At 37.3% G+C, this 25864-nt stretch overlaps 2 protein-coding genes across 6 annotated transcripts in view; one reads left to right on the forward strand and one right to left on the reverse strand.

Annotated features, from left to right (window-relative positions):
- Window positions 1-1230: 1230 nt before the first annotated feature.
- On the reverse strand, window positions 1231-2270 carry LOC117406706 (salivary glue protein Sgs-3-like). Its single transcript, XM_059031330.1, has 2 exons — window positions 2230-2270; window positions 1231-2092 (listed from the first exon to the last, which is right to left on the reverse strand). Exons 1-2 carry the CDS (start codon window positions 2268-2270, stop codon window positions 1231-1233), a joined length of 903 nt encoding a protein of 300 aa, XP_058887313.1.
- A 1209-nt stretch (window positions 2271-3479) lies between these two features.
- LOC117403720 (growth factor receptor-bound protein 14-like) overlaps window positions 3480-25864 on the forward strand; it is a 54833-nt gene continuing 32448 nt past the window's right edge. For 2 of the 5 annotated variants that reach the window (XR_009329739.1, XM_059032298.1), the window contains exons 1-3: window positions 7228-7313; window positions 15774-15984; window positions 19562-19691. Coding sequence is in view for 4 of the 5 variants with exons in the window: in XM_059032298.1 (XP_058888281.1) it covers window positions 15800-15984; window positions 19562-19691 (315 nt within the window). In the remaining variant the exon portion in view is untranslated. Of the gene's footprint in view, window positions 3656-7227; window positions 7314-15773; window positions 15985-19561; window positions 19692-25864 lie in introns of those variants that run through there. The other 3 variants (XM_059032299.1, XM_059032300.1, XM_059032303.1) reach the window with 3 other exon arrangements.

Raw genomic sequence — 25864 nt, forward strand, 5'->3', positions numbered from 1 at the left:
CTGTCTATGTACTTAAAAAATGCGAGTTTCCTTGGCAACAAATTTAGGTGAGCCTGTGTACATGCATATCTATACATCAAGCTCTTCAATTAAAAACATAGTGTAGCAGAGGCGTATCTAGTCCGCAGCGGAATAAAAAAAGACAATACATTATGTAGCTCAAAGCAGCAAAACTGCTATTTTTATTAAGCGTTAGAACAGCAGGTAAAGGGATGCTTCTCTCTCTCTCTAGATGCAGCTCAGCTCCAGGACACACTCACAACGCACATGCAGTGTGTAGGCTCCTGCTTATTGCTCATTGGCTGGTATTTACAGTGACTCATTTACATAACCTCCCACCATTCACATGCACAGTAAGCCCGCTGTGGGCAGAACACACAGAATCGGCAGCAGAGCCATTCACAAAAATACAGGCAGCATTTCACATATAACAGTAAAATAACAGACCTCACAGAAACCATGATCCCATTCTCCCCTCATGTTCAACACCAAACACACAAAGTCCCAGTATTTGGTGGCGTTTGACCTGACGCTACACTGCCCCCTGCTCAAACACTTCCCGGCCCGGGAAGAACCTGCTTTGGCCTGGTAGCGGAGGGGCAACCGTTGCAGTCTGACCGGGCGTCCGGTGGCGGTGGAGGGCTTGGTAAGCTCCCAGTAGTCGGGGACTGATTTGAGGGTGATGGAATGTGTCATCCACTGTAGGGTTTGGGGACCACTTTCGCAAGGTTCCAGGACGGCCACCAATCCCAGACCCCTGTGCCAGTCCTAGACAGTAGTTCCTCCTGGGTCTGGGCTTCCTTGGACCGCGGCAGAGGCTAGCTCGTACAGCTCCAACAGCAACCTCAGCACCTGGCTGTTTGGCGAGGGCTGGGTGCAGCAGCCACGGAGCGGAGTACTCTCTCTCAGGTAGTGGCGCTGGACTCTCTCCTTGGGGGTCGGGCAGTGCGGGGCTCTCTCTCATGGGCTCTGGCGACATGGGACTTTCACTCAAGAGTTCTGCCGATAAGGGGCTCTCCCTAGGGGGCTCTGGCGATGCGGTGCTCTCTCTCGGGAGTTCCATCGACACGGGGCTCTGTCCAGGGCTCTGGCGGAAAGGGGCTCTCTCTCAGGGTCTCTAGCAGCACTGGGCTTTCGCTTGGGGGCTCTGGCATTGCTGGGCTCTCTCTCGGGGGCTCTGGTGATGCAGGGCTCTCTCTCGGGGGCTCTGTCTCTGGGTCTCTGGCAATACTAGGCTCTCTCTCTGGGGCTCTGGCAGTACGGGGCTCTCTCTTGGGGTCTCTGGCAATACTGGGCTCTCTCTCGGGGGCTCTGGCAGTGAGGGGCTCTCTCTCTGGGGTCTCTGGCAATACTGGACTCTCTCAGGGGCTCTGGTGATGATGGGCTCTCTTGGATGTTCTGGCGATGCGATGCTCTCTTGAGGGGGCTCTGGCGATGCTGGGCTCTCTCAGGGGCTCTGGTGAAGCGACGCTGTCTCTCGGGGGCTCTGGCAACACTGGGCTCTCTCTCGGGGGCTCTGGCGATGCGGCGCTCTCTCTCGGGGGCTCTGGCGACGCTGCGCTCTCTCTCAGGGGCTCTGGCAATGCTGGGCTCTTTCAGGGGCCCTGGTGATGCAGGGTTCTCTCTCGGGAGCTCTTGCGATGCTGGGCTCTCTCTCTCTGAGGCTCTGGCAGTACTGGGCTCTCCCTCGGAGACTCTGGCAGTACTGGTCTCTCTCTCGGGGGCTCTGGCAGTACTGGGCTCTCTCTCTGAGGCCCTGGCAGTACTGGGTTCTCTCTCGGAGGCTCTGGCAGTACTGTGCTCTCTCTCGGAGGCTCTGGCAGTACTGTGCTCTCTCTCGGAGGCTCTGGCAGTACTGTGCTCTCTCTCGGGGGCTCTGACAACGCTGTGCTCTCTCTCACAGGCTCTGGCAGTACTGGGCTCTCGGAGGCTCTGGCAGTACTGGGCTCTGGTGACGCTGGGCTCTCTCTCGGGGGCTCTTGTAGCATGGGGCAGTCTCGCTGGTAGCGCGGTGCACTCTCGCTGGTTGAGAGGTGCACTCTCTCCCTTGGAGGCGTGGGTTTGAATCCAGTGTAGTGGAGGTGTATCTAGTCTGCAGCGGAATAAAAGAAGACAATACAGGATGCAGCTCAAAGCAGTAAAAACTGCTATTTTTATTAAGCGCTAGAACAGTAGGTAAAGGGACGCTTCTCTCTCTCTAGATGCAGCTCAGCTCCAGGACACACTCACAACGCACATGCAGGGTGCAGGCCGCGTTTATATAGGCTCATGCTTATTGCTCATTGGCTGGTATTTACATAACCTCCCACCATTCACACGCACATAGAATCAGGAGCAGAGCCATTCACAAAAATACAGGCAGTACAGCTCATTCACATATAACAGTAAAATAACAGACCTACTCACAGAAATGATGATCCCATTCCCCCCTCAAGTTCAACACCGAACACACAAAGTCCCAGTCTTTGGTGGCATTTGACCTGACGCTACAACAGTAACTATTTATTGGGGCCCTAATCCCTTTTTTGTCTGTGTCTGTATTGTATTGTTAGGCCTGCTCAAACCACAAACTTTGGTAGCATCTATTGTTTGATTTTTTTTTTGATTTTTTTTTTTTGCAGGATAGATAAGTGGACTTGTGAGGTACGAATATCCTTCTGTAGTTACCGGCAGGTCTAATATGTTTGTTACAGAAAAAAAGTCTAATATTGTTCTTTCCAGTCCATTATGATTTTGCTATAAATAATTCAATGTAATAGCTTCTGCACAGAAAGACAATCTATAGTTTGGTGGCAGCATACATGGACTTTGAAAATAATATTTAAAAGGAATTTGAGGGGGAACAAAAACTTGTATTAGTGAAATGCTGAAAAGAAAACCAGAATCATGGTGATGCATTGGTAATCTGTATTTTAAGAAATTCTTAAAAGATATCTAGAAATACTAAAATAAACTTAAATTGAGATACAACTTGCAAATTACATTCTATATAAGAATAGTGTATACGAATCTGAGGATATAGACCTGTCTGTATGACATATTTTTACTTATATCGAGAGCTGCATTTCGTACAGTGTATTGTGATAAAAGGTAAGGGTCTAAATGGTGGAAATGTTTGCTGCAAGTCATGGTTAAAAATTGAATATTTAATTAAATAAACTTGTCAGAATATCTGGGTGTTTTGAGGCTGTCTGTAAATATGTCACGCTTATATTTATACATACATCTAGTCAAACCACTTGTACAATTGTGATGAGCCTGTCCTTGTACAGCACACTCTTCAGCACAAGTTATTGAAAGTATCAGAATCTTGGGGTATATGGAGGTTGTCTGTCTGGAAGGCAGCATAAATGAGTCAAACGTGAACAAGTCTATAAAACTAAACGATAATGGAAATATATTTTTAAACTTGGTTATATACAGTATGACCCAGTTAATATTTTGCACCTACAACAAGAGAAGCCTCAACTGCTTTGTCTTCATCCAGTTTTGAGTGCCAGTGAGGTTGCAATGACGTAATACACGTGTCTCGCAGGGGACACCTGTTTAATACGAGCCGTAAGTGAGTCAGATACTCGAGCCGAGGAGAGAGAAGAAAAGATTCTTCTGCAAACAGAACAGAGAAAACTGCAAGAACCTTTGGAAGATGCACAAGGTATCTGTTTAATACCACACAATATACTGGTACTTGGCTTTAACATTTGTCTGTATTGTTTGTTTTACGTATCTGTTTTTTAAGCAGTTACAAACTATGTTTTACTCAGCAAGGACCTTTCGAGACGTATTGATTGTACAGTGTGAAATTCGACTTTTTTATTTGTTACGTTTTCTAGTTGCATGCAAAGTCTTTATATTAAGTGAATGCAGCTTGTGCTAAAAGGACAAGCATAATATAGACAACTTTAATTAATTACTGAATTTGCAACGCGCATTGAGAGTTAATTTGTGGATTGCTGAACATGTAGGTTATCTGGGTTTGGGTCCATTTCACTTCATGTATTTTACTAGCATAGGGTTAATGTATGTACACTACTTACAGTATCTAACCTCAGGGTTTGGAGCATTGTGAAATATATCTTAATGCAGCAATAAACGTGCGTGTGTTTCATAATGTTTAAATTGAGGAAGGCACCATAATTGTTTAATTGTATTTAATGACATGTTAAACCACTGCTAAGGGAAATGGGAAGGGTATAGCACCTTTTGAAAGTCAACAGCTGAGTTAACCGATGTCCCAAATCAAATGCAGATCACCATCATCTGCAGAAGCACTATATTGTGTATGCCATATTGAATACATTTCAGTATGTGTAAATAACTTCTGACTTGGCTGCCCTAGTCATACATAATCCTACTGACTGCAATCCTAACAAAAGCCTTTCTTGTGTCCTAAGTAACATGTAGTATTTTTGTAATGAAGCTTGGTGGGAATAACTTTATCAAACGTGTCATAATCTAGAGGTATATGGTCATCCGTCTGCCTCAAACTTACATTTTTAAATGTGCATACAGTGGATGTAGGTCATTGTGATTTACTTTTTTAAATTATACTTCATATACTGTACCTCAGGGTCTAATTATCTGTTTTTAACCAAGTGATTTCATAACGAATTAAACGTTTGAAAACATGACTTCTCTCCAGCTCCTTCAGGTTAAAAACTGGTAGAGCAATGCAGTGATAAGCAGAAGGTTCTTCCAAAGTGACATGTTATACTGGGTGATAAAACAATGATAAAAACACTCTCCGTATTTACTGTGTTGCAGCCAAGGCACTGTTCTTCCCATGGCTGTGAATAGCACAGTTGTCACATTACCAGGAATGTTAAGTAGAGAGTTCTCTTGTCATATTTTCAAGGCCTTTTATTGAAGGGCCACCAAATATTATAGCCTGTAAACATAACTTTCATGTTTGCATTAGGTTAATATAAAAGCTAGTTGGTTGAAATATGAGCCACAGTTAGATATTTCTCTTAGGGCTGGCTGAATGCCAGTCCTATTGCTGTCATATTGCCAGAGGAATGTTGCTGTCACAGTTGGGATTACACTGGGGCTTGCTGGGGCTAGGCCCCATAGCTCAATAATGAACAACGATAGCTTTATAAAAATGTCAGCACTCTTGGGGATCGGGTCAACTAGTTGGCAATTCTCTTGTCTGTAACACATTAAAGCTGGATCAGTAGACCGACTGCATCAATAAACATTTCCTACATCACAAAAATACAAGCTTTGGGAGATTTAGGGGGAATATATAGCATTTCCCTGCAATTGAGGTTTGTACAGGAAATGTTGCCCCTGGAAAAGAGGGCATGATTGATTATCCCCATACATTCATCAGTTTTGTTTTGCTCCAACTATGGTTTTATTGCTACTATTTTCTTGTAGTCCCAAAATTTTATAAGCAAGTGCAAGTATCAATTTTCAAACTGCAAAAATTCAAATCTCTCCTAGTCCCTGTGATAATGTAGGGCTGCCAACAGTTCCATCTGCAGCCTGGAAGTAGTGTGAGTAATAATCAGTTATTGTGATATTCTTGATTATTTTACTGAAATCTTATTGATAATTGTATTATTGGTGTTACTCTAACGCTAAAAAGCACCTGTGCAACTGCTACCTTTTGTTCCTCTCACTTCCTGTCGGCAACTGATTTGTCCATAAAAAGATGCCTGCTGAGGTGATTTAGTAGAACTAATTATGGTGCACATTTTGAGCAGTTAATCTGTAAAAAATGAAATTATCATTCTACTCTTTGCTATACAGGTTCACTGCTGTGTATCACCCGATTGTAATTTAAATAGCGCCCCTTTTAATGTAAACGCATGATTAATCCTACTAATTGTTTATTTGCTAATTCTGCCGTCTTGTTATTTGCTAAGTTTATTAAATAAATGGTGTATAGTGTAGTGTAGTGTAGTGACTACACCCTTTACACAGTAAAACGATTTCCTTACACAGTAAAACAATTTCCTTTAAGGAACATATAGCTAGAAAAATAGGTTTGAGCTTGTTTCTTCATTGTCAGATAAGATAATTTAATTAAGAAACGGTCATGATTTAACATGGTTAATTATAACTTTATTAAAGGTAGGTATGGAATGAAATAAACTAAACAATAATTAAATAGGCAATTAATTTAGCTTGCTTACTTTGGAAAAGCCCCACCTTGAGCACAGTACCTTAGTTTAGGTTTTTCAGCACAGAAGAATGCAGTGCTTTGCCAATTTATTGCTGTCTTTTTTGCTTTCTTGTTCTCTACGTGTTTACGACTGTGGCAATATGATCTTTAATGGTAATGACTTGTACATGATCAGTCGAATGACAGCAAAACTTGCAGAATACTATCCCACCATCCTCCTATAGACGATCAGGAAATGATTTTGCTCTGTCTTTTGCTGCAACATTACATTTTTTTTCTTCGTTGGTGAAGCTGCCATGTTGAGTTTCAGCATAAAAGCAAGTTGTCTGGGTGTAGTGCAAAAAGAGGAGAGGAGAACATTTATTTCCCAAAATGTCTAATTCTGGGGCCCTATGAAATCCGCGTTGCGGAGAACATGGACGGAATCACGGAATTCAGAGAAAAAAAACGGAATTAGGCACCTGAGGACATTACCACAAAATCAGTTTAAACAAACAACGATCGTGGAAAATAGTAGCTCTACCAGTAACATCAGCTCTAGGACAGCAATTATAATTGCTATAACATTGTGCATTTAGAACAATTACAGGGTTTTGCTGTGAAAATTCTGTTGATCACTGATGCCAGAAAACAAGTAATTGTGATTTAGAAGATACTACTGATAATACTTTATCAAAAACAGAAGGAAGCACTGTTCTATTTACCATAACCTTGTGTCACTTAATATATATTTTGAGGAGTTTCTTTTAGTTTTGCTCCGATTTATAGTTTAGTGTTTAAAAATATGCATGAATAAATACTACGATAAAGCCAAGTAAGGATACGAATTTGCAGAGGCCTGTTAAAATGAAATAGCTGTATGAACCAATCGCACAGCAATCACTAGAAATGTCATGGCGACCTGCAGATGAGTTTAACAAATGCTAGAGTGGATAGAAATGTATTAGCAGGGGTATCTTGGCAAAGCCTCTTGTTGATGAAACGGTAAAAGAACTGGGATTATATCCTTAACCTGAAAACTAAAAAGAATATTAGTAAACCTCCAAACATACTGTGTAGTGCCTTCTGTTTATATAAGTTTATTTTATTCTTGAGGAAAACAGAGAGGATTGATAACTGCAGGATACATGGAGAAAGGATGCTAAGAGATGTCTGGAAAGCAGCAAATGATGGCAGCAAGGTATAGTATGATGGAAGAAATGGGTAAGAAAGACATTTAGTGATTAGCATTGCCAACTTTAGATTATTAATTAAGAACTCCAGTTATAGTACACTAATCTTGTTGAGGCTGTTTAGGAATACTGTAGTTACTATAAAATACTTTGGTCTGAAATTCTTTGTACAATATGGATATTTATTTAACCAGGAACTAAGCCATGAGGTATTGTGGGAAGCCAAAAGGGGAGCTAAATCTTACCAGTACAAACTTTTTTTTTTTTTTATTGAAATAGTGACAGTATTTAGATATGCAACTAGTTGGGTCAGTTGAAATAGAATAGTTTCTATCAAATGCAATTAGTTACTTAGTCAGATTAAGCTTTCATTGAGAGAACAATACTTGCAGCATTTATTTTACAATGTCAGTTACTTATGTCAATGTATGCAATAATGAGCATAGTTATTTGCATTGAAGTGTAAATGATGTTGCTATTAATTAATACATGCATGTTGTGGAAAAGGTTTTAATAAATTCGGACTGAAAAGACAGTACATCTTCATTTCTAGTTAACATTGTTCATTTGAAATCACATTTTACTTTCTAATATTTTTGGTCATGAAAGAGATCACTTTCTGCCTTTTCTTTGTGCTCTCTCCTCCCTGTGAAAGTGGGTGTCGCCCCGGGACCCTTGAAAATACAGATTGCTTTATCATGATTGGCACGAGGGGCTCTGGAGGAGTTTAAGAGATACATAAAATAATTGTTAGGTGGTGCATGTAAAAAAAAAAAACCAAAAAAAAAAAACATACCACTTATTCCAAGTACTACATAAATAAAATGCAAACTGTTAAGATATAAGAGGCAACACAATGAATTCCAATCATTTCTGTAGCTTGCAGTACCACGTGATCATGGTTGATGCTCGCAGGTATTATTGTTAGTTTAGTGTCAAGCGGTATATTAAAAACTTACTGTATTGGAAATCTGAAACACGAAACAGATATACAATCACCAAAATAGCTTCAAGTGAGAACTCTCATTTGTATCATAACAAACCTATTATATCTGTTCATAACATTTTGACAAAGTTATTGCATCATACAAAGGGTTTTGTGGCTTTATGCTGTTGCATATGAATATGTTAACTGGAAATATGCTAGCTGTGGTTGTCTGTGACAGACACTTTGTCATAGGCTGAAGCATTAGGCTGTTGGATTGCATGTCAGATTTATCTCTACTTTAACTCTGTTGGTTGATGAATCACAGCATAACTGCCAAGTCACATAAATCCAGGAAGTGTCACAAGGGGATGTCTATTGTTATGTTATCAGCATGTGGTGTCTTAGCAGTTCAATCAAACTCACAATAGCTCCTACAGTAACTCTAACTATCCTGATGCACCACTTTCTTTTTTTTTGTAATAAACAAAGAAAGACATTTTTGTAATTAGAAAAAAAGAAAAAACATCCCAAGAAGCCTTTATTTTTATATACTGTATTCCTTCAAATGTAAGATGCCCTCAAATTTAAGACACAGCCCAAATGTCCCACCCTCAATTTGAGGAAAAAATAAAGAATCAAATAAATATGCATTTACAAAGATACAACCTCAATTACACATATGGAGGCAGTTTGTGGCCGCCTGCTATCGCACAGAGCATTACAGTTATGTGCTGCTTCTCATTTCCAGTCGTGATTACTCACACCTGTTTTTCACCCAGTTTGTGAACTGTGGTATTGCTTGGTATATCGAAAAATACGGGGGTCTGATCAGCATTTCCGATTTCTCCAAGCTGGTTCTTTTTGTTAGAAAAGCTGAAATTTTAAAAGCTTATCTTTAAATTCCTCAGGAAGCTCATGACTCTTCTTTGAAAATGGCTGCCTCTATGTCATGGATGATTCGAGATCGGGCAGTAACATTTTGATTAGTCTTTTCTCAGCAGTAAGTCACGTTGCTGTTCGTGTACTCGGGTAGTAACGTCTTTTGTTGGCGATTTTTAATACACGCATCACTACTGTACTCGAATTTAAGACACAGGCTATTTTTGAGAAGCAAAATATGGTTAAATAAATGCGTCTTAAATTCGAAGGAATACTTTATATATGGTACACTAAGAGTCAGGATTCGGTCAATCCCAGACAAAAATAACCATTTCACAATTTGATTTTATCTCTTTGCTCAAAGACCGAAGAAGCTGTCTGTTCTTTTCTGTTTTATTCTTGTTTGGTATTTGAAATAACCTTTCATTTTGTTTTTTGATTATTTGTAAATGCTCAAATCGTGAAATTGTTATTTTTGAAGAAGTTTAGATGCATTTTACAGTGTTCACAGTAATTGAGACCTGATTTAATGAAAGCTGAATGCAAAATAGACAGATCGTTTTTCAATGGGTTAGTGTCTGAATTGCAGTTACAGGAATATTAAAGAGAATAATTCCCTTTATGGGCAGGATTGTGGGATAAAAGCCTAGTGATATCTCATCTACCAACTTGATGAGGATACAAACCACCAGCACCAGCTATCATACAGGTAATCAGATTTGCTTAAACCTGTATCTTTTTTTTGCCAGCGGCTCTATAGTTCTTTTTTGTTGCTCATATTCAACAGATTTATTGACTTTATTTCAAAAGCAATGTGAAAAAAGTATTAGATGTCTTTTGCAAACATTTTTTAGTTAGCAAAGTAAAAACTAGTATTATGCCATCTAGAAATGCACTGATTCACTGATGTGCAATTAAGGGAAGAAACCCATGATACAATTATATTTGATTTGAATATAAGCACAAATAAAAGTTGATGTAAAATTTGAAGTTACATATACAGTATTTAGTGTATGCATTTCTTTTCATCAACCTATTGCAATACCAGGGTAAAGCATAGCAAGGTATGGTGATTTACAGATGCATATGTTAAATAAAATCCATTTATTCTGTCAATTCCAAAGCAATCTCAAAGTCACAGGCCTGCTGTCTCCAGTGATATTGCAATATAAGATTTCATACTGTGACATACGGTGTCAACAACCTTTTAAAAGGTCAGAACTTAGAGCAGTTTGGTGGAATGTGCACTTTTCAAGTCATTGTATAACAACTACAATTGACTTTTGAGGTTTTTATATACCTTTTTATTCCAGTTGAACACCAACGTTCCCCTATATTCATTTACAGCAGTGATGCACAACTCAGGTCATGGAGGGCCGGTGTCCCTCCTGGATTTTGTTCTAACCATACCCTAAATTAGTTAATTGGACCAATTAAGCTTCTAATAAGGTCCAATATAGTACTTTATGGTGCAGTTGGAATAAAAACCTGCAGGACAGCGGTCCTCCAGGACCGAGTTGTGCACCACTGCTTTACAGTGAATATACTCTGAATGCATTTTTTTGGCATTAGTACAAATCAGAGAAGGACTTTTGTCAGAGAGGAAAGATATGCATTGAAAGCTGACGGCTCTACCAAAATGGCTCCGAAGGGACAAGACCCAAATTCGTATTCAAATTTGTTGTGAAAGACACTATATAAATTGAATCTTTTATAAAGAGAGAACAAGGCCACCAAATTACAAACAAGTCTTCTTTACATTAAACGTAATAACAGCTGTTATAATACAGTGGCTTTTGTGATTGTTCATTGTGTATCCAATATTACCAGTATTTTCCTACAAAACAGAAAACATTCATGCATTTGTTTTATTATTCTTTCATTTACAGTGCTGCCACAAACTTTAGTAAATGTAGCCCATAAAACCATAACTCCCAGTAAAAATAGTTCACCATTAGGTGTCACTGTTGCTCCATCCACAGTTTGTTTTGTGGCTGCTGAAAAGTATAACTTTAAAGGTACTCAATCTGAAAAATAACTTGACCACGTGTGTATGTCATCAGTATAATTTGTGTGCAGGGCTTCACATGCGTTTCTTTACATGGTTTCCGTTTTTCACACTTTCATGCCTGAGTACATGCTGACATTTGAATTGAAAATCTCAATGATAGTCCTTCAGTATTTCGAGGCATTAACTTCTGGATCAGTGGTTAACAACTTGCTGTCCAGGGATCACATGTGGTCAGTGAGCAAATCCATGGATGTACCCATTTACCACACACCCAAACAGACCAATTCGCTGCCCTGCATAGCAGCTCAGCCAATAGGCTCTGTGCTTCCTAAAAACATCCTTGTTACCATTTATCTATCTATTCCGAAGAAAGTAAAACATGTATTGTAATCATTTTAATAATGTAATCACCTTTATGCAACCAAAATGCAATTTTGCCCAAAAGAAAACTTGCAGATTTAAACCACAAAAATGTCTAAAGCTACTGATATAGTGGTACAGTATAAATACATTTGTATTTCAGGCAAAATCTGTTGCCAAGGCATGAAAATGTTCAGCTTCTTTAACTTCTTAATCTTTTCCACACTTGTTATCCTACTTTTTATTCTATTTTATTCTCTCATAACATACTTTCTAATGCTATTACTGTGAAAACAAAACAGATAAAAAAAACAGACCCTCCCCTCCGTTTCAGACAGTTTAATATTTCATCCCCTACCTTATGGATTTCCCAGCTGCTTCAATAAACAAGTTAGGCATTTGGTAATAACCAGCCTGGCTGAACAGCTGCAAAACCAACTATATATGAAACGTTGCCTTCCGAAGCCTAGGCCGCACATACCGCTCACCGTTTATTTCAATTGGAGTGAACACACATCGACGAGAAAATGAGGTTGTGGAAAAGTGTTGCAGCGGCAAGCGATATTTTGCTTCTCAAACATTTTCCTGCAGTGGCAAATCTGGGTCTAGCCAGCCAGGTCCATGGTGTGGAATACGTCGTGTCCTGATGAACTCGAATATCCATCAACATGGAGGAGCTTCTGATAGCTGAAGTTTCTCAGCATCCCGAGCTATTTGATTATAAAAATAAGAATTTCAAGGACGTTGGTTATGGGTCTATTGAATGACCCCGCATGAATCCAGTTACTTGACATCCTGCATTATTTGTCAGATATACACGTTGTCAGCCGACTGTTTATTGTGTATACAATTGCGAAGAATGTGATCCCTTTTTTCCTTAATAATAGCTCCTATACAATGTATAACTACAGATACAGTACCACAGTCCAGTCTTAAGTGCAGTGCTGGATATACAATAGCTGTTTCTTTGTAGAAAAAGGCTTTCACATTGTATCCCAAAATAAATATCATATTTTACATACATATCCTTAGGTAAATAAAAGGCAAATATTTCTGAGTGGTGTTCTGATATGGAAATTTATAACATTAGATCCTGATAAAAATTTCTGGAGATGGACATGGTGGTTCACTCATTAAAAGTTCAAGAATGAGATACATTTTTTGGGTTGTTGTACAGTGCTGCAAAGGTGGTGCGCTGTCTTTCTTTTTTTTATCGGCGCTTCACAGCCGTTGATGTGTGTGCACCAAGCAAAGCGGTATTGCCGTGCGCCGCCCCGCTTCGCTCCCCACAAGCAGCGCGGCCCCGCTCATGTGTGTCCTAAGCTTAACTGAGGGACTCGTATACGTGACTTAAGTGCAGGAAGCGTGTTGTATTTTGACTTTGGGAGACTTTGTAATGAAGCCTGGTTTTGTTTCATTAATATTTAGTTACTTTTGGTACATCCTTTTTATTAGGATGTACCAAAGGATATCTTGGTAATATCCTTTTTTGAATTGGGAGAGAAGGTTAAACTGAATATAAAAAGTGATAATCTCAAAATAACTCCAGAAAGTTACATTTATAAAATATTTACATTGCATTGTGCAAGTCAGAAATACACAAGATACCATAGGGTACTACTCTGTGTGTGTGTGTGTGTGTGTGTGTGTGTGTGTGTGTGTGTATGTCTGTGTCTATATATATATATATATATATCTGACAAAAAACATTCTATATTTCTTCTTGCTGTGAGACATAGCATTTTGATTTGGCCACTGGTTTACTAGTCGTTATCTAACTTTATTGGTGATATTTTCATGAAGTATAGGATGAGTTCATACTGACACAGCTGTTATAAAAATAGATTTCGCTCTCTGCTTCTATGAATGTAATTAGAAAGAATTCACTTTGACTGATACCAGAAGAATGTGTTTTAAGCCACTCTATTTTTAGCTAAGTCATGCTGCTTTAGCAGTATTTTCCAGGAGGTCGAATTTTGTTGCTCAGTGGTTACACCACACAGACCCTGTGTAAGTTGAAGGAATGTTCAAAATTTTGCTTTAAAATACACATATGCATTAAATTACAGTAATGCTCACAAAGCGTTTCCTTTTTAAGTAAAGTGGATTGCAGGCAGTACAGCCAATGTCTAGCTATTTTCTTCTCACCACGTTCTCACATCATTTTCTTTGTCCACTCTACCATTCTCTGTGAGAAGTTTAACTAATTGCTAATGGTGTCTTCACATACAGTAAAGTAATTGTCAGACTGAATGGGTAATATGAGACCCATCTACAACTGGTTCATCAAGAAGTATCCACAGTTCAATGCCTTCAGCATTGCAAGTGCATTGCTGGAACAGACATCAACAGATAATGCGGATCAGACTGATTTCCATTTAATTAGCAAGTGCAACTTTAACAAACATGAATAGCGTGACAGAAAAGCAGTTTGTTTGAGTGGATTGAGAATGGCTTAGTTGCCTATTTCTCTACTTCCCAAGAAGGTCAAACACTGTCTTATGGATACAAGCTGCTAGTTTGTCACTTTTTTGTGACTGAAAACTTTGGAACTTTTGAAGCTGTAGCTTCTCAAAGACACTACATAAAGCAAGGCCTAGATCTTCAGCAAAGAAGCTGCATGCAAATTGTAAGAGTTAATATACAGCATTTACAGCACATTTACAGAGAAGTCTTTTAAAGAAGTTTTACAGAGCAGAAATGCAGTAAAAATAACATTATACAGCTTAGGGTTAAGTAACCGTGAAGAGTGGCTAGACCTTTAAATATACTGGAAATGAGAGTAAGTATGTACATTGGTATACCAGGTGGTTGGAGAGCTTTCAAAAAAGTACATCTGAGGCAATGTAATTTGTAAATTGTTAGTACAGTAAAATACAGATTACCGTGTACACCACTGCAATTTATTGGAATTTAATGGAACATTACATTGGCAGGTAATTGTAATATTTGACATGTATCTCAATTTAAAACAAAGATTCTGAGAAGCTATATTTTTTACAACATATTATTCAGTTATATACAGTTTTTACAGCTTGAAAGACAACAACAATTAAAATAGGTAGCTTTATCGGTGACAATAAATAAATGTCGAGTGTTCTGTCTTAATTCCAAAGGTCTGTCAGTCATTTCTTGTGCTGATTGATTTCATTGCACAATTAACAGTTGTGTGTTATTTAAACAATTAATTAGTCAGAGGTACGCATTTAAACATTGAAGGGAAATATAACTGGTATTTTGCACACACATATTAAAAAGCAGTAAGGTATTTTTTATTATTATTTTATTCATATATACTTTTGAAAAATGGTTTAGTTGCTACTATTTTTCCTCTGCCTTCTTCTAAAGTGCTATTTTTTGAGGTCCAGCCAGGTTGCTGTTTATTGTTAGCTGTAGGATGGGTACAAACACAATGCACCTATAAATGCTAAATCTCTGATTTTTTTTTTTTTTTTTTCTCAATTGTTTTAACTTATTATTTACAGTGATGTTGTTTATATTCGATCTAGTATCTCTTTTTTTATTTATTTTATCAAATATAACGTCCTTTGTGTTCACAATTTGTTTTTATTTATTCAGACTGAAGAAAATGAGGTTGGTATTTTATGTTTTCTTAAGTGAGAAACGCACATGATTATGGCAGTCCAGATAATTGCTTACTGAAGGAGTTATTTGCAAAAATCAGTGAGTATTATCAATTGGTGACACCTGATAGCAGTTAGCTTCTTAGAACGTCAAACCACTTCCAAATAAAGATTACGTGGCATTAACTTATGTTCATTATCGTCCAAGTATAAATACATTTTAAAACACTTGTAGCATTAGAAGTGCTTTACTTAAAAGTTTCAATATAGTTCTGAGTTTAAAGTACAATTAGTTACTCGGTGCAAAGTCCATGACAAAGAAACAGGTGGTTTACAGTCTGGAGGCTTTCCAGATCTCATTACAGCACGTTTCATATCAACAACGAAGAACCTTTTATATAAGTTGCACTGTGCAGCAGTACAGTACCTCCAGGTAGTGCCTAAAAAAAAGCAAGTGTGTTCTTTAGCGACAAAAGACATTTCTGGAGTTTAATGTCAACTGAGAAAGCAATGAGGGCTAATTTAAGAGACATCGCTTTAAAAATAACTTTATTGTGGTGGATCATGTTTTGGTAGGAGGGATCATTTATCCTGCGTTAGCAGACTAGCAACAAATTAAGTTCTAAGGTTAAGCTGCATGCAGAGGGCACAGGAGCCCAATGTGTTAACAACGTTCTCTGTAGTACTTCTGTTCTCTCTGATTTAGATGATGCCTTGGATATAGACAACCTGATGAATGATATGAGTAATACACTGAAAGACTTACACACTTCTGGGAGCCTGGGAGAAAAAGCAGCTATTTTTCGAAGCGGCAGGAATAATGCAAGCAGGTTTCTCAGTGCGCCGTTAATACCTCTGCGTGCACCCCTATTACCACCAAAACTACAAGACAAGGTAGCTCTTTTCAAGAGAAATAGGTATGACCAGTTTAATTACTATTAAGCATCTTATTAAACACTTTTGTAATAGGGTTTCTATGTGTGTATTTGAAATGTCCTTCATCAGATACTGGGGGAGAATATCTATCGGAGGGGATGTTTTATGTATTACTTTTATACTGTGAATTGATTGGGCTATTCTAGATTTTGGGATCAATAATTCTGTCTCTTTAAGTTACAGCCTAATATCTACTATTATCTCAATAACGTGGCAATCTGTAGTTCTGTGTACCTGTAAACCATATAGATCAAAGGTTGATCGATTTTAATATGTTTATCACTAAGTCAGCTATAGCTATGCACATTTTGTAATTTGATATTGCCATCTGTTTCTTTCCTGTAAATACTAAGTAAAATGTTCCATGGAGCTCTGATCTTTCACTGTAGAGCAGTTCAGCTACCTGTGGCACAACCAGCCTGGTTGTTAACGTGACTGTCACAGCCATACTGTCTTCTCTTACATAGTTTTTTTTTTCCTGCAGTCTAACAATACACACCTTTTTTTGTATTTATTCATTTTATAAAATATGCTGTAAGTAGTGTGTCCTGAAATGCTGGAGACCATGATTGATGTATTATTTATGAAAAGGCTGATGCTTGCCAAGCATGATAAATGAGATCTACGTGTACAATCCTGTTAATCCTGATAATTTGCAACCATTAAAAAAAAAAAAAAAAAATGCACAGATGATATGACAGATTGATGCTAAAATGCTGTTGTGGTTGCCAATACACACCTCTCCTTATGCGATGGTGTGTGTTGACCCCCTTTTTTTTTTTTTGCAAGCAGGGGAGGGTGGTGTTTGGGAAGATAGAGAAATGATTGCAGATCTCTCTCTGCTAACTGTACTGAGCCGCTTGCTGTCTCAGTGCGGACACTGATCATGCATGTATTTATTTATCTACCTATCCTATATTGGTGTGTCTGCCTGTGTGCCTTGTACAAGCATAAGCAAACTCTTTGGAATTTGTTTTTTAAATGTGTTCCTAGTTCTGCTTTTTTATTTTGATACATTTTACAGTATGTGTTAAATAATGGAGATGTGAGTTACAGTTTCTTGGAATAGATTTAATTCTGTTTTAAATCTGGGATAGACAGACCTGTGGTCATTTTTTTCTTTAAAACAAAGCTTTTTCTGTTTAAACTTTAGAGGTTATGCCAGAGAAAATAGCCACAATGCTGGAATGTTTTTGATTCAAATTGAAGCAGGTTAAAATCTGCTTTGATTAGTGTTTGTAACCCCAGGAACTGTCCATTTAAAACTTTGAAATAAACAATGTAAAGTTTTTTGTTTTTTTTTCTGAGTTTTTTGAGGTGTTAGTCTTAATTTTAGTTACACTAAAATAAACTTTTAAAGGCATTGAGAAAGGCTTCTAGTTGGATTTTTTGTCAAATAATTGCAGGGATGGAAATAAGACTTCTGTTGCATAGCAGTTTCACCCATTCCAGGTTTTATTACGAACTTGACTAGCCACCATGTAGTGGTAACAAGCTCAGATGTGTCTCATTAGACTCATAGTAAACCAGGAATGGCTTAAACTGCTATGCAATGGGAGTCTCATTTCCATCCCTGAATTGTATATGATTCTTATATACTAGGATTGAGTGTTTTTATATTTATGTGTCCTCTGTAGCTATAACATACACCACGGGTTGGGTTGCCTTATAGCCGATTTAATATGCCTGTTGTAATGATGTTTGAAATGGCTAAATTAATTTCATTTAAACATCAAAGAGTAATTACCTTTCATAACTCACTGTGACCTACATTTAAAGTATGTGGAATAAGGTCTTGCAACAAATGTCTAACAAACGTTTTAACAAATATTATTAAAGGCTTCGACATTAACCGTGGCCCGGCGGCCCAGGGCTGGTAGAGATCGCAGTTTGGCGGTACACCACACCACAGGCCCAACTGGGCCGGTAACATTTTTTAACTGTATACTGTGTGTGTAATATATATATATATATATATATATATATATATATATATATATATATATATATAATGTTCCACATTTTAGTTTTTTTATCATTAAAAACATTTCTCGAGTTTATTTTACAAATATTAAAATAGGGATAAAATCTGTAAAAAAAAATTGTTTTAAATTGAAATATCTGTAAAAATTGGGGGAAAAAAATTCTCAGTATACACACTTTACATGTGGAATATGATGTGTAGCAGTTCTGGTTTCTGATTAAGTTAATGTCCTGGGCATGTATGATGAGCAGAATCTGTGCAAGTCGAGGCCACATTTTCCCAAGTTAGCTGGTACTTTACGAACTTTTGGGCAATCACTGTGCTGACGGAAATAGTATCTATAGAAGGTATGAACATGACAAAAGCACAAAACAAGCCAGGTTTATTTGCCTTGAAATCATGAAAAGAAAAGAGCATTTACAGAACTGGACAGTCCAACCCATCTGGTGACGTGTCAAAAATCACACTGGACATTTCCATCAATGCGTTCCATAAGTTTACCAACTAAAGCATCATCATTTTCTGTCAAATATTTACGATTCAGATTGTCGGCGTTAGGCAGTGTTTTAGCTGATGGAGAGTACTGTCGAACGAAGTCATCAATACACACCTGTCTGCAATAAACAGTGTCCAGCAAAGCACAGCGCTCTGACAAACTCATTAACACAGTCATTATGTGCGCTGTCTTTTATTGAAGAGTGTGTAAAAGCCACAGAAATTGATTGTTTATCTCTCGGTTCACTTTCTTATTTTAGTTTAATATGTCGCTTACTTTCAGTATGTTCTTTTATTCTGTCAGCACGAACATGTACCTCGATGCAGCAGTATTTGCAACGCTATGCATCCTCTGCCTCATCTGACCCACTTCTGCTATTTGGCTTTTTGTATACTTCGAAACATTTGTTTTCTTTTGAATATTAATAAACTGATTTACATATATTGGGCCAGTTCAAATTGTATCCTGGCCAGTAAGAACACCATCTCGGTGGCCCGAGGGGCCAGTAGTTAAAAATCTACATGTAGAGCCCTGTTATTGAGAGAAAAAATGGGCAAGAGGTTCTGAAGATAGATGAGGATACAAGAGATTCTGAAGACAGATGAAGATACAAGAGGTTCTGAAGATAGATGAAGATAGTCATTTTTTTTTGTTTGTTCTTATATTAATTTATTCTGTACCACATTTTGCTACACAGATAGTTTCAAAATGTTTTTGTTCCCATTTTGTTAAGGATCTAAGTGGTAGAGATCTTTGCTCTTGGCATACGTTTTATTTCTAGTTACCACCCATTCTCCCAAATGAATTGCCATCCTTTTAAATTGTAGTTACCCTTTAGATGAGGTTTGTTGCCAAGATAAAATTATTGGAGGCTAAGTGGTTAAAGGATTATATCTCGGTGCATAATCTATGGCCAATTTTAATTTTTTGAGCATTTTTAAGCAAGTTATACATTATACAATAATTCTATTTGAATGTATTGTATTTTAGATAACCGTATTTGTGATACCAGTTGTTATGTACAGTAATTTAACAAAAGTCATTGTATAGTGATATTTTAAACATGTTTTTCATACAGGAAACATGAAGAGGGTGAGAAAATGCTGGAAGCCTCAATTCCAAATCCTTTTCCAGAGCTCTTCACCTCTACAGTTTCATCAATAGTCTCAGAATGCTTATTACCTTGGACCAAAAAGAGTAAAACTCAGGTTTGTAATATTAAAGTTGAAGTTTTATACAGACAAACTGTTTCATTTTGGCACACATGAATACAAAATAATCATATTTATAAGCTTATTTGAAAGTGTATATTAATAACACAAATTAGTAAACGTCATTTATAATAGTATACATCATGCCCAGGGCTGCAAAATATTTTGTATTGCAACTGTACTTTGGTAATGTTAGAAATGTTTGTCATATTATCACGTAGTATTGATTAGGTCAAGAAAACACACAAAAGGACAGAAGCTGTTTGCTTGTGTTATTATTAGTATTATTATTCATAATTATTATTCATTATTAATAAGAAAGATAAAATATTCAGTTAGTGTACAAATGTAGAGTAACATATTAAGTACAAATGTCAATTGTAGAGTTTTTTTTATATATACGGTATATTTACCATATTTTTTTCTTTTGTGGGGGGTGGGGGGTGGGGGGTCGCAACCTATTAAATCTCCACATTTTGTAAAATTACTTTTACACTTACTTCAAAGATGCAACGTGTTTCAGTACATTCAAACGCCCAATAAACTTTGCATCCCTTGCAGAGAGAGAACACAAACGTAACGTCATTAAGTGAGGTTAGCACTGCAGGGAAGGAAAGGGAGGATTCAGTTCTGAGTGACTGTTTTGTAAGCATTATGAATGCTTATTCACCATTTCCCTGTGAATGTGAGAGTACATCTGTACATTTGTTTTGTACTTGCCCAGAGGACTACAGAGACACAGACATCAACTAGTCCTCATCTGATTTAATTTGCCTCAGGCGAGCGTGAGTTTCTTGCCCTGTATATATTCATTTTAATAGATAGAAAGAGAGAGTGAGAGACATACATATTTACACATACATTGTTTGAGCATATATATTTTCATAAATCTTACTATATAGCCTAAATAATATATAATTATAGTGTTTACAATGATGTATGTCACGTTGTATTTAACTAATACATGAATGGTTTCCACACATTGATAAAGCAGTATAGCTTTCTCCTCCTCCAGTAGAAGCTGTTCAGTTTTTAGTGAATGAATCATTGACCTGTCCCTTTCCTCTTTCAGATATATACAAGTCTTTGTTTAAGGTCTGCTGAGAGCATGAATTGGTACAGTAGCTTCCTGCAGTTTGTGATAGATAAACCTCTCTTGGCAGAATAGGAATTGTACTCATTAGTAAATTATGTTTAATTAATAGCTGCTGTCTCATTTTAATGTGTTTGTCTTTGAGTATATCTTGTTCCGCGTTTTAGTTGTTGAACTTCAAATAATTTTTCAATAAATTTCAGTTCCCTCTTTTTTTATTTGTATGTGTAAAATATATGCATAATCATAGCTGTATTTACTTCCGTGCTGTATTCTAGCTATCCAGCTAAGCGATAAGAATAAACATAAGACAGAGCCCAGGCTGAGCACTGTGATTCCTGTCTGTACAGCAGTACGAGTCAGATGTAAAAACCAAGTGAAACCAGGTATTACTGATATAAAAAGAGTTTAATGATCAATCTCCCCTTTTAGTAAATAATAAAACAATAAACTCATTATGTATCTTTTTACAGGCAATAATAAAAATTACTTGACACTGTCTGCTACTGAAATTGTTTACTTATGGATAGAAACGCCATCACCTTAGATAACTCGGTGAAGTTCATTAGTTTGAGTTTAAACCTTTGCACCCTATTTTGCTGCAGCTGAATCGACTGTGATCGTCAAAGTGTCACTGTCTACTTTTATTCTCAGAAACAAGAGGGCACTGTTCTTCAAATAACTAACAATGAGTAGAGCCATTTCATCTACCCTAAAAAGAGGTTCTACAAGCCTTGACTGACATATATTTGTAATACAACAAACTTGGTTGTAATGGGGTAGGTCTTGGTTTTACAACAGCAGTTTAAAATTGCACATAGTTACTGGTACACCCCGGTGGTCGCTGTTAGAAACACTGGTACTTCAGATGAAAAGGTTGAAAACCACTGGTCTAAGCAAATGTAAATTCACACTATAGTAAGCATATCTCTCAGTGTAAGAGTGGACAATCCCATACAAAGCTAGCAACATAAATAGTGACTTCTTGTGAGAAAACATTACATCTCTGGTGTAAAGAGAATCCTAAAATATGCAGGACGGGTGTAGATTTAAGCCTGGGGAAAGTTAACATCTAGTTCAGTCTTGTTTATCTGTATGGTTACTGATGAGACAGTATTTCACATGTTTTAAACTAGTAATATGTAGTAACAAATTGGCAGATTTCTAATAAAATGTTATTTTCAAAACAAAATCAGAGAGGGTAATGCCACTTTTATACTTGGCTCATTCAATTAAAGATGGAATTATTATTATTATTATTATTATTATTATTATTATTATTGTTATTATTATTATTATTATTATTATTATTTAATATGCCCAAAAAAGGCAAATTGCATGGCCTGCAATTGAAATGCACAAAAGGGACCGATAAGATCCTGGTACATTTTTAGACACATTTATTTTTTATGGGTTAGCGGGGTCTAATTTGCTCAAATATATTGCCCTCGAGTTCAAGAGAGAACACTGTGTTCAAAATATTCAGTGTTCTCACAGTTCAAAGAAACTATGGAGTGTCATTTTCCTCTTGATATGAAGTTTGGCAAATACAGAAAACCCATGTCTCAAGGTAATAAACATGATAGTCGTTGGGAAAACGTTATCTAGTAATGTGTAGCTAGCTCTGTGTTCTTCCTTATCCGATGTGGTTTGCTATTTTTATCCACATGCTTAAAAAATCTTAGTCTAAGTATAGCATTTCATAATATGGCCTTGAGAGCTTATTTCTACAACATTCATACATAAAAAATAGACATTCAGAAATGTAACAATACAAAAAAAGCCTCAAATGTTTGATACTGTGCTCAGTGTCCTTGTTGCTTCTGCACCCTTGGTGCCTGAGTGCTTCAATACACAGGTTTACACCCTCCGGTGTTTAAACAACACCCTCTGGACCATAGAGACATCAGGCATGGCTAAATTCCACGCTTGCTGAGTTACCGTACACAGCGGTTGTGCGTCACATTCTCCAGTCTGTCCGGCCACATGACTGGTTTACTACTGTGGACTTATAGGACGCGTATTCACGTTCCTATTCGTCCCGCGCACAGGAAATATCTCCGCTTCCCTTTCAAGGAAGCATCTTCAAGTTTTCCGTGCTGCCATTTGGCCTCTCTTTAACCCCCCGTACATTTTCAAAGTGCGTAAATACCATCCTAGACCCTTGCGGCTGCAGGGGATCAAGTTATTGAATTACCTGGGTGACTGGTTGCGCTGTCCCCAGTCGCAGGAAGGGGCAGTGGCCCATACGGCAGTAGTGACGGAGCATCTGTCAAAAGCCATTTAATTCTGATTGTACCCTTACATGCGAGCCTATGAACATATGTTCTCCTGGTCTGGAATACTATTTACTTAAATATGTACTGTAAGTAGGTCACTGTAAAGCAAAGCTGTTTTTTTTTTTTTATTAACTTAAAGGTTTGTGCTTTACTTTTCACATGCATTGCATTATGGGATACTGCATACATTCCCTACTTTAAATTCCAGAACCCATGCAGGGTGGTTAAACAACATGATGTTTTATTTCATTTAACAGTATACTCAGGTTTACATATGCCTTTTATCCTATTTTTTATCTGTGCTATGTCAGACCTTATTGTCTGACTATGCCCTGAGTAAACTGGAACACTGTCATTAATCCCAACCTTTAGCAGTGTTTCATGATCATGTGGTTGTGTTGTAATAGTTTATTTAAAAAATAGAAGATAACTCATGGAAATTTAGCTACGTAAGTAGTATAAATGTTTATTAAGCACATCTCAGAAGTATGTACTTTATTAAGGATCGTGCAGTGGTAATCAAATTGTATGGTCTGGAGTTGTAACCAATTCTGTTTTCTTACTACAGTACTTGCACTTATCACTGGTCCCCTTTTCATGTTTTTGGTTGATTTTCTTTTAAAGAAAATCACCCTCTGTGAAATAATGTAAAGCAATATTAATGTGAATTTAAAGAAAATATATGTAAGTGTGATTTCCCTTTGGCCAGCTCCTGTATACTGATTCACTGCTACTTTTAAAAACAAAACTAGCATTCCTTAGTGCAAGGGGTCCCTGAATATTGAGTCTGAGGCAAAGCATATAAAGGATAATTTGTTTGAGATCAGACTTACAAATTTCTTCCAGACAAACTGGAATAAGTTGCAGGCTCATGGCTTTTTTTTATGTAAGCTGGGCATGTGCAATATGTGACTCAGGACTGATTTTAGTTTTGTGTTTCTTTCTTTTATAGGACAGATTGTGTGAATGCATTTTTGTTTTGAGACTTAAGGAGACTTTGTTATCAGTCTGTTTTTTTTTTTTTAAAGCTGCAGTATGATAATTTTAAGCGTCTGCTTGTCTGCACTGAATTTTCGGATATACAGTTAACAGTTCCTGATTTTGTAGACCACTCCAGTAAGTGATTCATATTAATGTGGTACGTGTTTGTTTTACTTTAACAGTGCACATGTGTATTTCATAGTGTCCAATATTTATAATATGTGAAAATAAGCCAGTACTTGTATAGGTCATCAGGTTTATTCATCAATAAGGCCCAAGACAGCATTATTTGTGTTTCGCCTTATAACCAATATTGGCATTTTTGTTCCTGAAATGATTTACAATGGCCACAAGCCAAATTAATATTGTAGCGTATGGTGGAAAATGAAGGAAGGAGACACACGCAATTTGCAGGTACTCGAATCCGTGGTTTATTGGGACGATTATTCCTGCTGTCTGCCGTGCTTCGTACTATATATCTGGAACGTTCACCCAATGTTTGCAAGTCAAATTGCATTATGGGGGGGGGGAATGGGAGCCATGACCTTACCGTGTTATAACCGATTTCGCACAATAACAGGTTGCGTTATAACAGGGTAGCACTGTACTTCCTTTTAAATCCTGGTCCTAAAGGGTTAAGCCCTGAAGTAATTGTTCTGCTTTGGCTAAATCTGTAGCCAAGTTCCCAGAGCCTTGTTGTGACGGTAATATTTAACACCATTCCTCCCTGCCATAGTTATTTAAAAAAGGGAATGCAGAAGGATTACAAGGTCAGTAGCTATTTTTAACGTACTGGATAGCTAAATTGTGTTGTTTGGTATTTTATCATATTTTAATTGACCCTATGGAGTTTTCCAAACTAATTAAAAATAGGGGGTGTTAGTGAAATCAATTTGTTCAGTAAACCTAAAGTAAAAATGTGTTATGCCATTCCCATCAATAAACATTCAAACTAAATGCAGTACATCTTTGCACCTTTTAAATATAAAACATAGTGTATTACTATACATAGTGTAATACTGTAATTTCTATGAAATCGGGGCAGAAGAACATTGCCCATGAGATGGCAGGTTTCCATGAGGCTGTTTGAATAATGGAGATGTTTGTAAAATCTAATTTTGGATTGTAGTTGCTTTATTAACATCAGGGCAAATGAATACAATCAAGAAGAGCAGTATGTTTAAAACACCAAAGTATAGTACTGCAAGTAAACAATACAAAGAAAATCAGTATAAATTACTGCAAAAAAAGGTCAGTACTTTTTCAGTCCATGTCAAAGGAATTTGACATTATATTATCCATTTTTCTTTTTATTTTTTTTTGCACAGCAAGTGTGTGTTAACCCGACACAGAAATGGAGTTTAAAAAACCAACACAAACTGCTTTTAAAGGTCGTTGATGTTGTGAAAAAAAACATATTGTTTTTAGCATTTTAGCGGTACATTAATTATATTAATTGTTTTTATCTGCAGCTGAATCCATTCTGTCATGCTAAGAGCTGCATTTATGCTTTTAGACACACAATAAAATGTGCATTGATCAGTTTCCATCTGTATCATTCAATTGGTACCAGCATGTGTAAATGACACATGCCAGAGGTCCATCACTCAATAGAGGTTTTTATATCTTACAGGATCGGATATGATGGGTTCTACTGTAAAGTGCTGAAAAAAAGACACTTTTTTGTTGAACTTTCTATTATTATTCCATCATTTTAATAAAGTTTATCTTTGTTGTCAAAGAAAGCATTTTGAATTTTCTTCCCAAGGACAAAGGAGGAGCTTCTGATCACTATGATTGGCTGCTCAGTGCTCCTC

Source organism: Acipenser ruthenus, chromosome 10, assembly GCF_902713425.1.
Source record: "Acipenser ruthenus chromosome 10, fAciRut3.2 maternal haplotype, whole genome shotgun sequence".
In the NCBI taxonomy this organism is placed as follows: Eukaryota; Metazoa; Chordata; class Actinopteri; order Acipenseriformes; family Acipenseridae; genus Acipenser; species Acipenser ruthenus.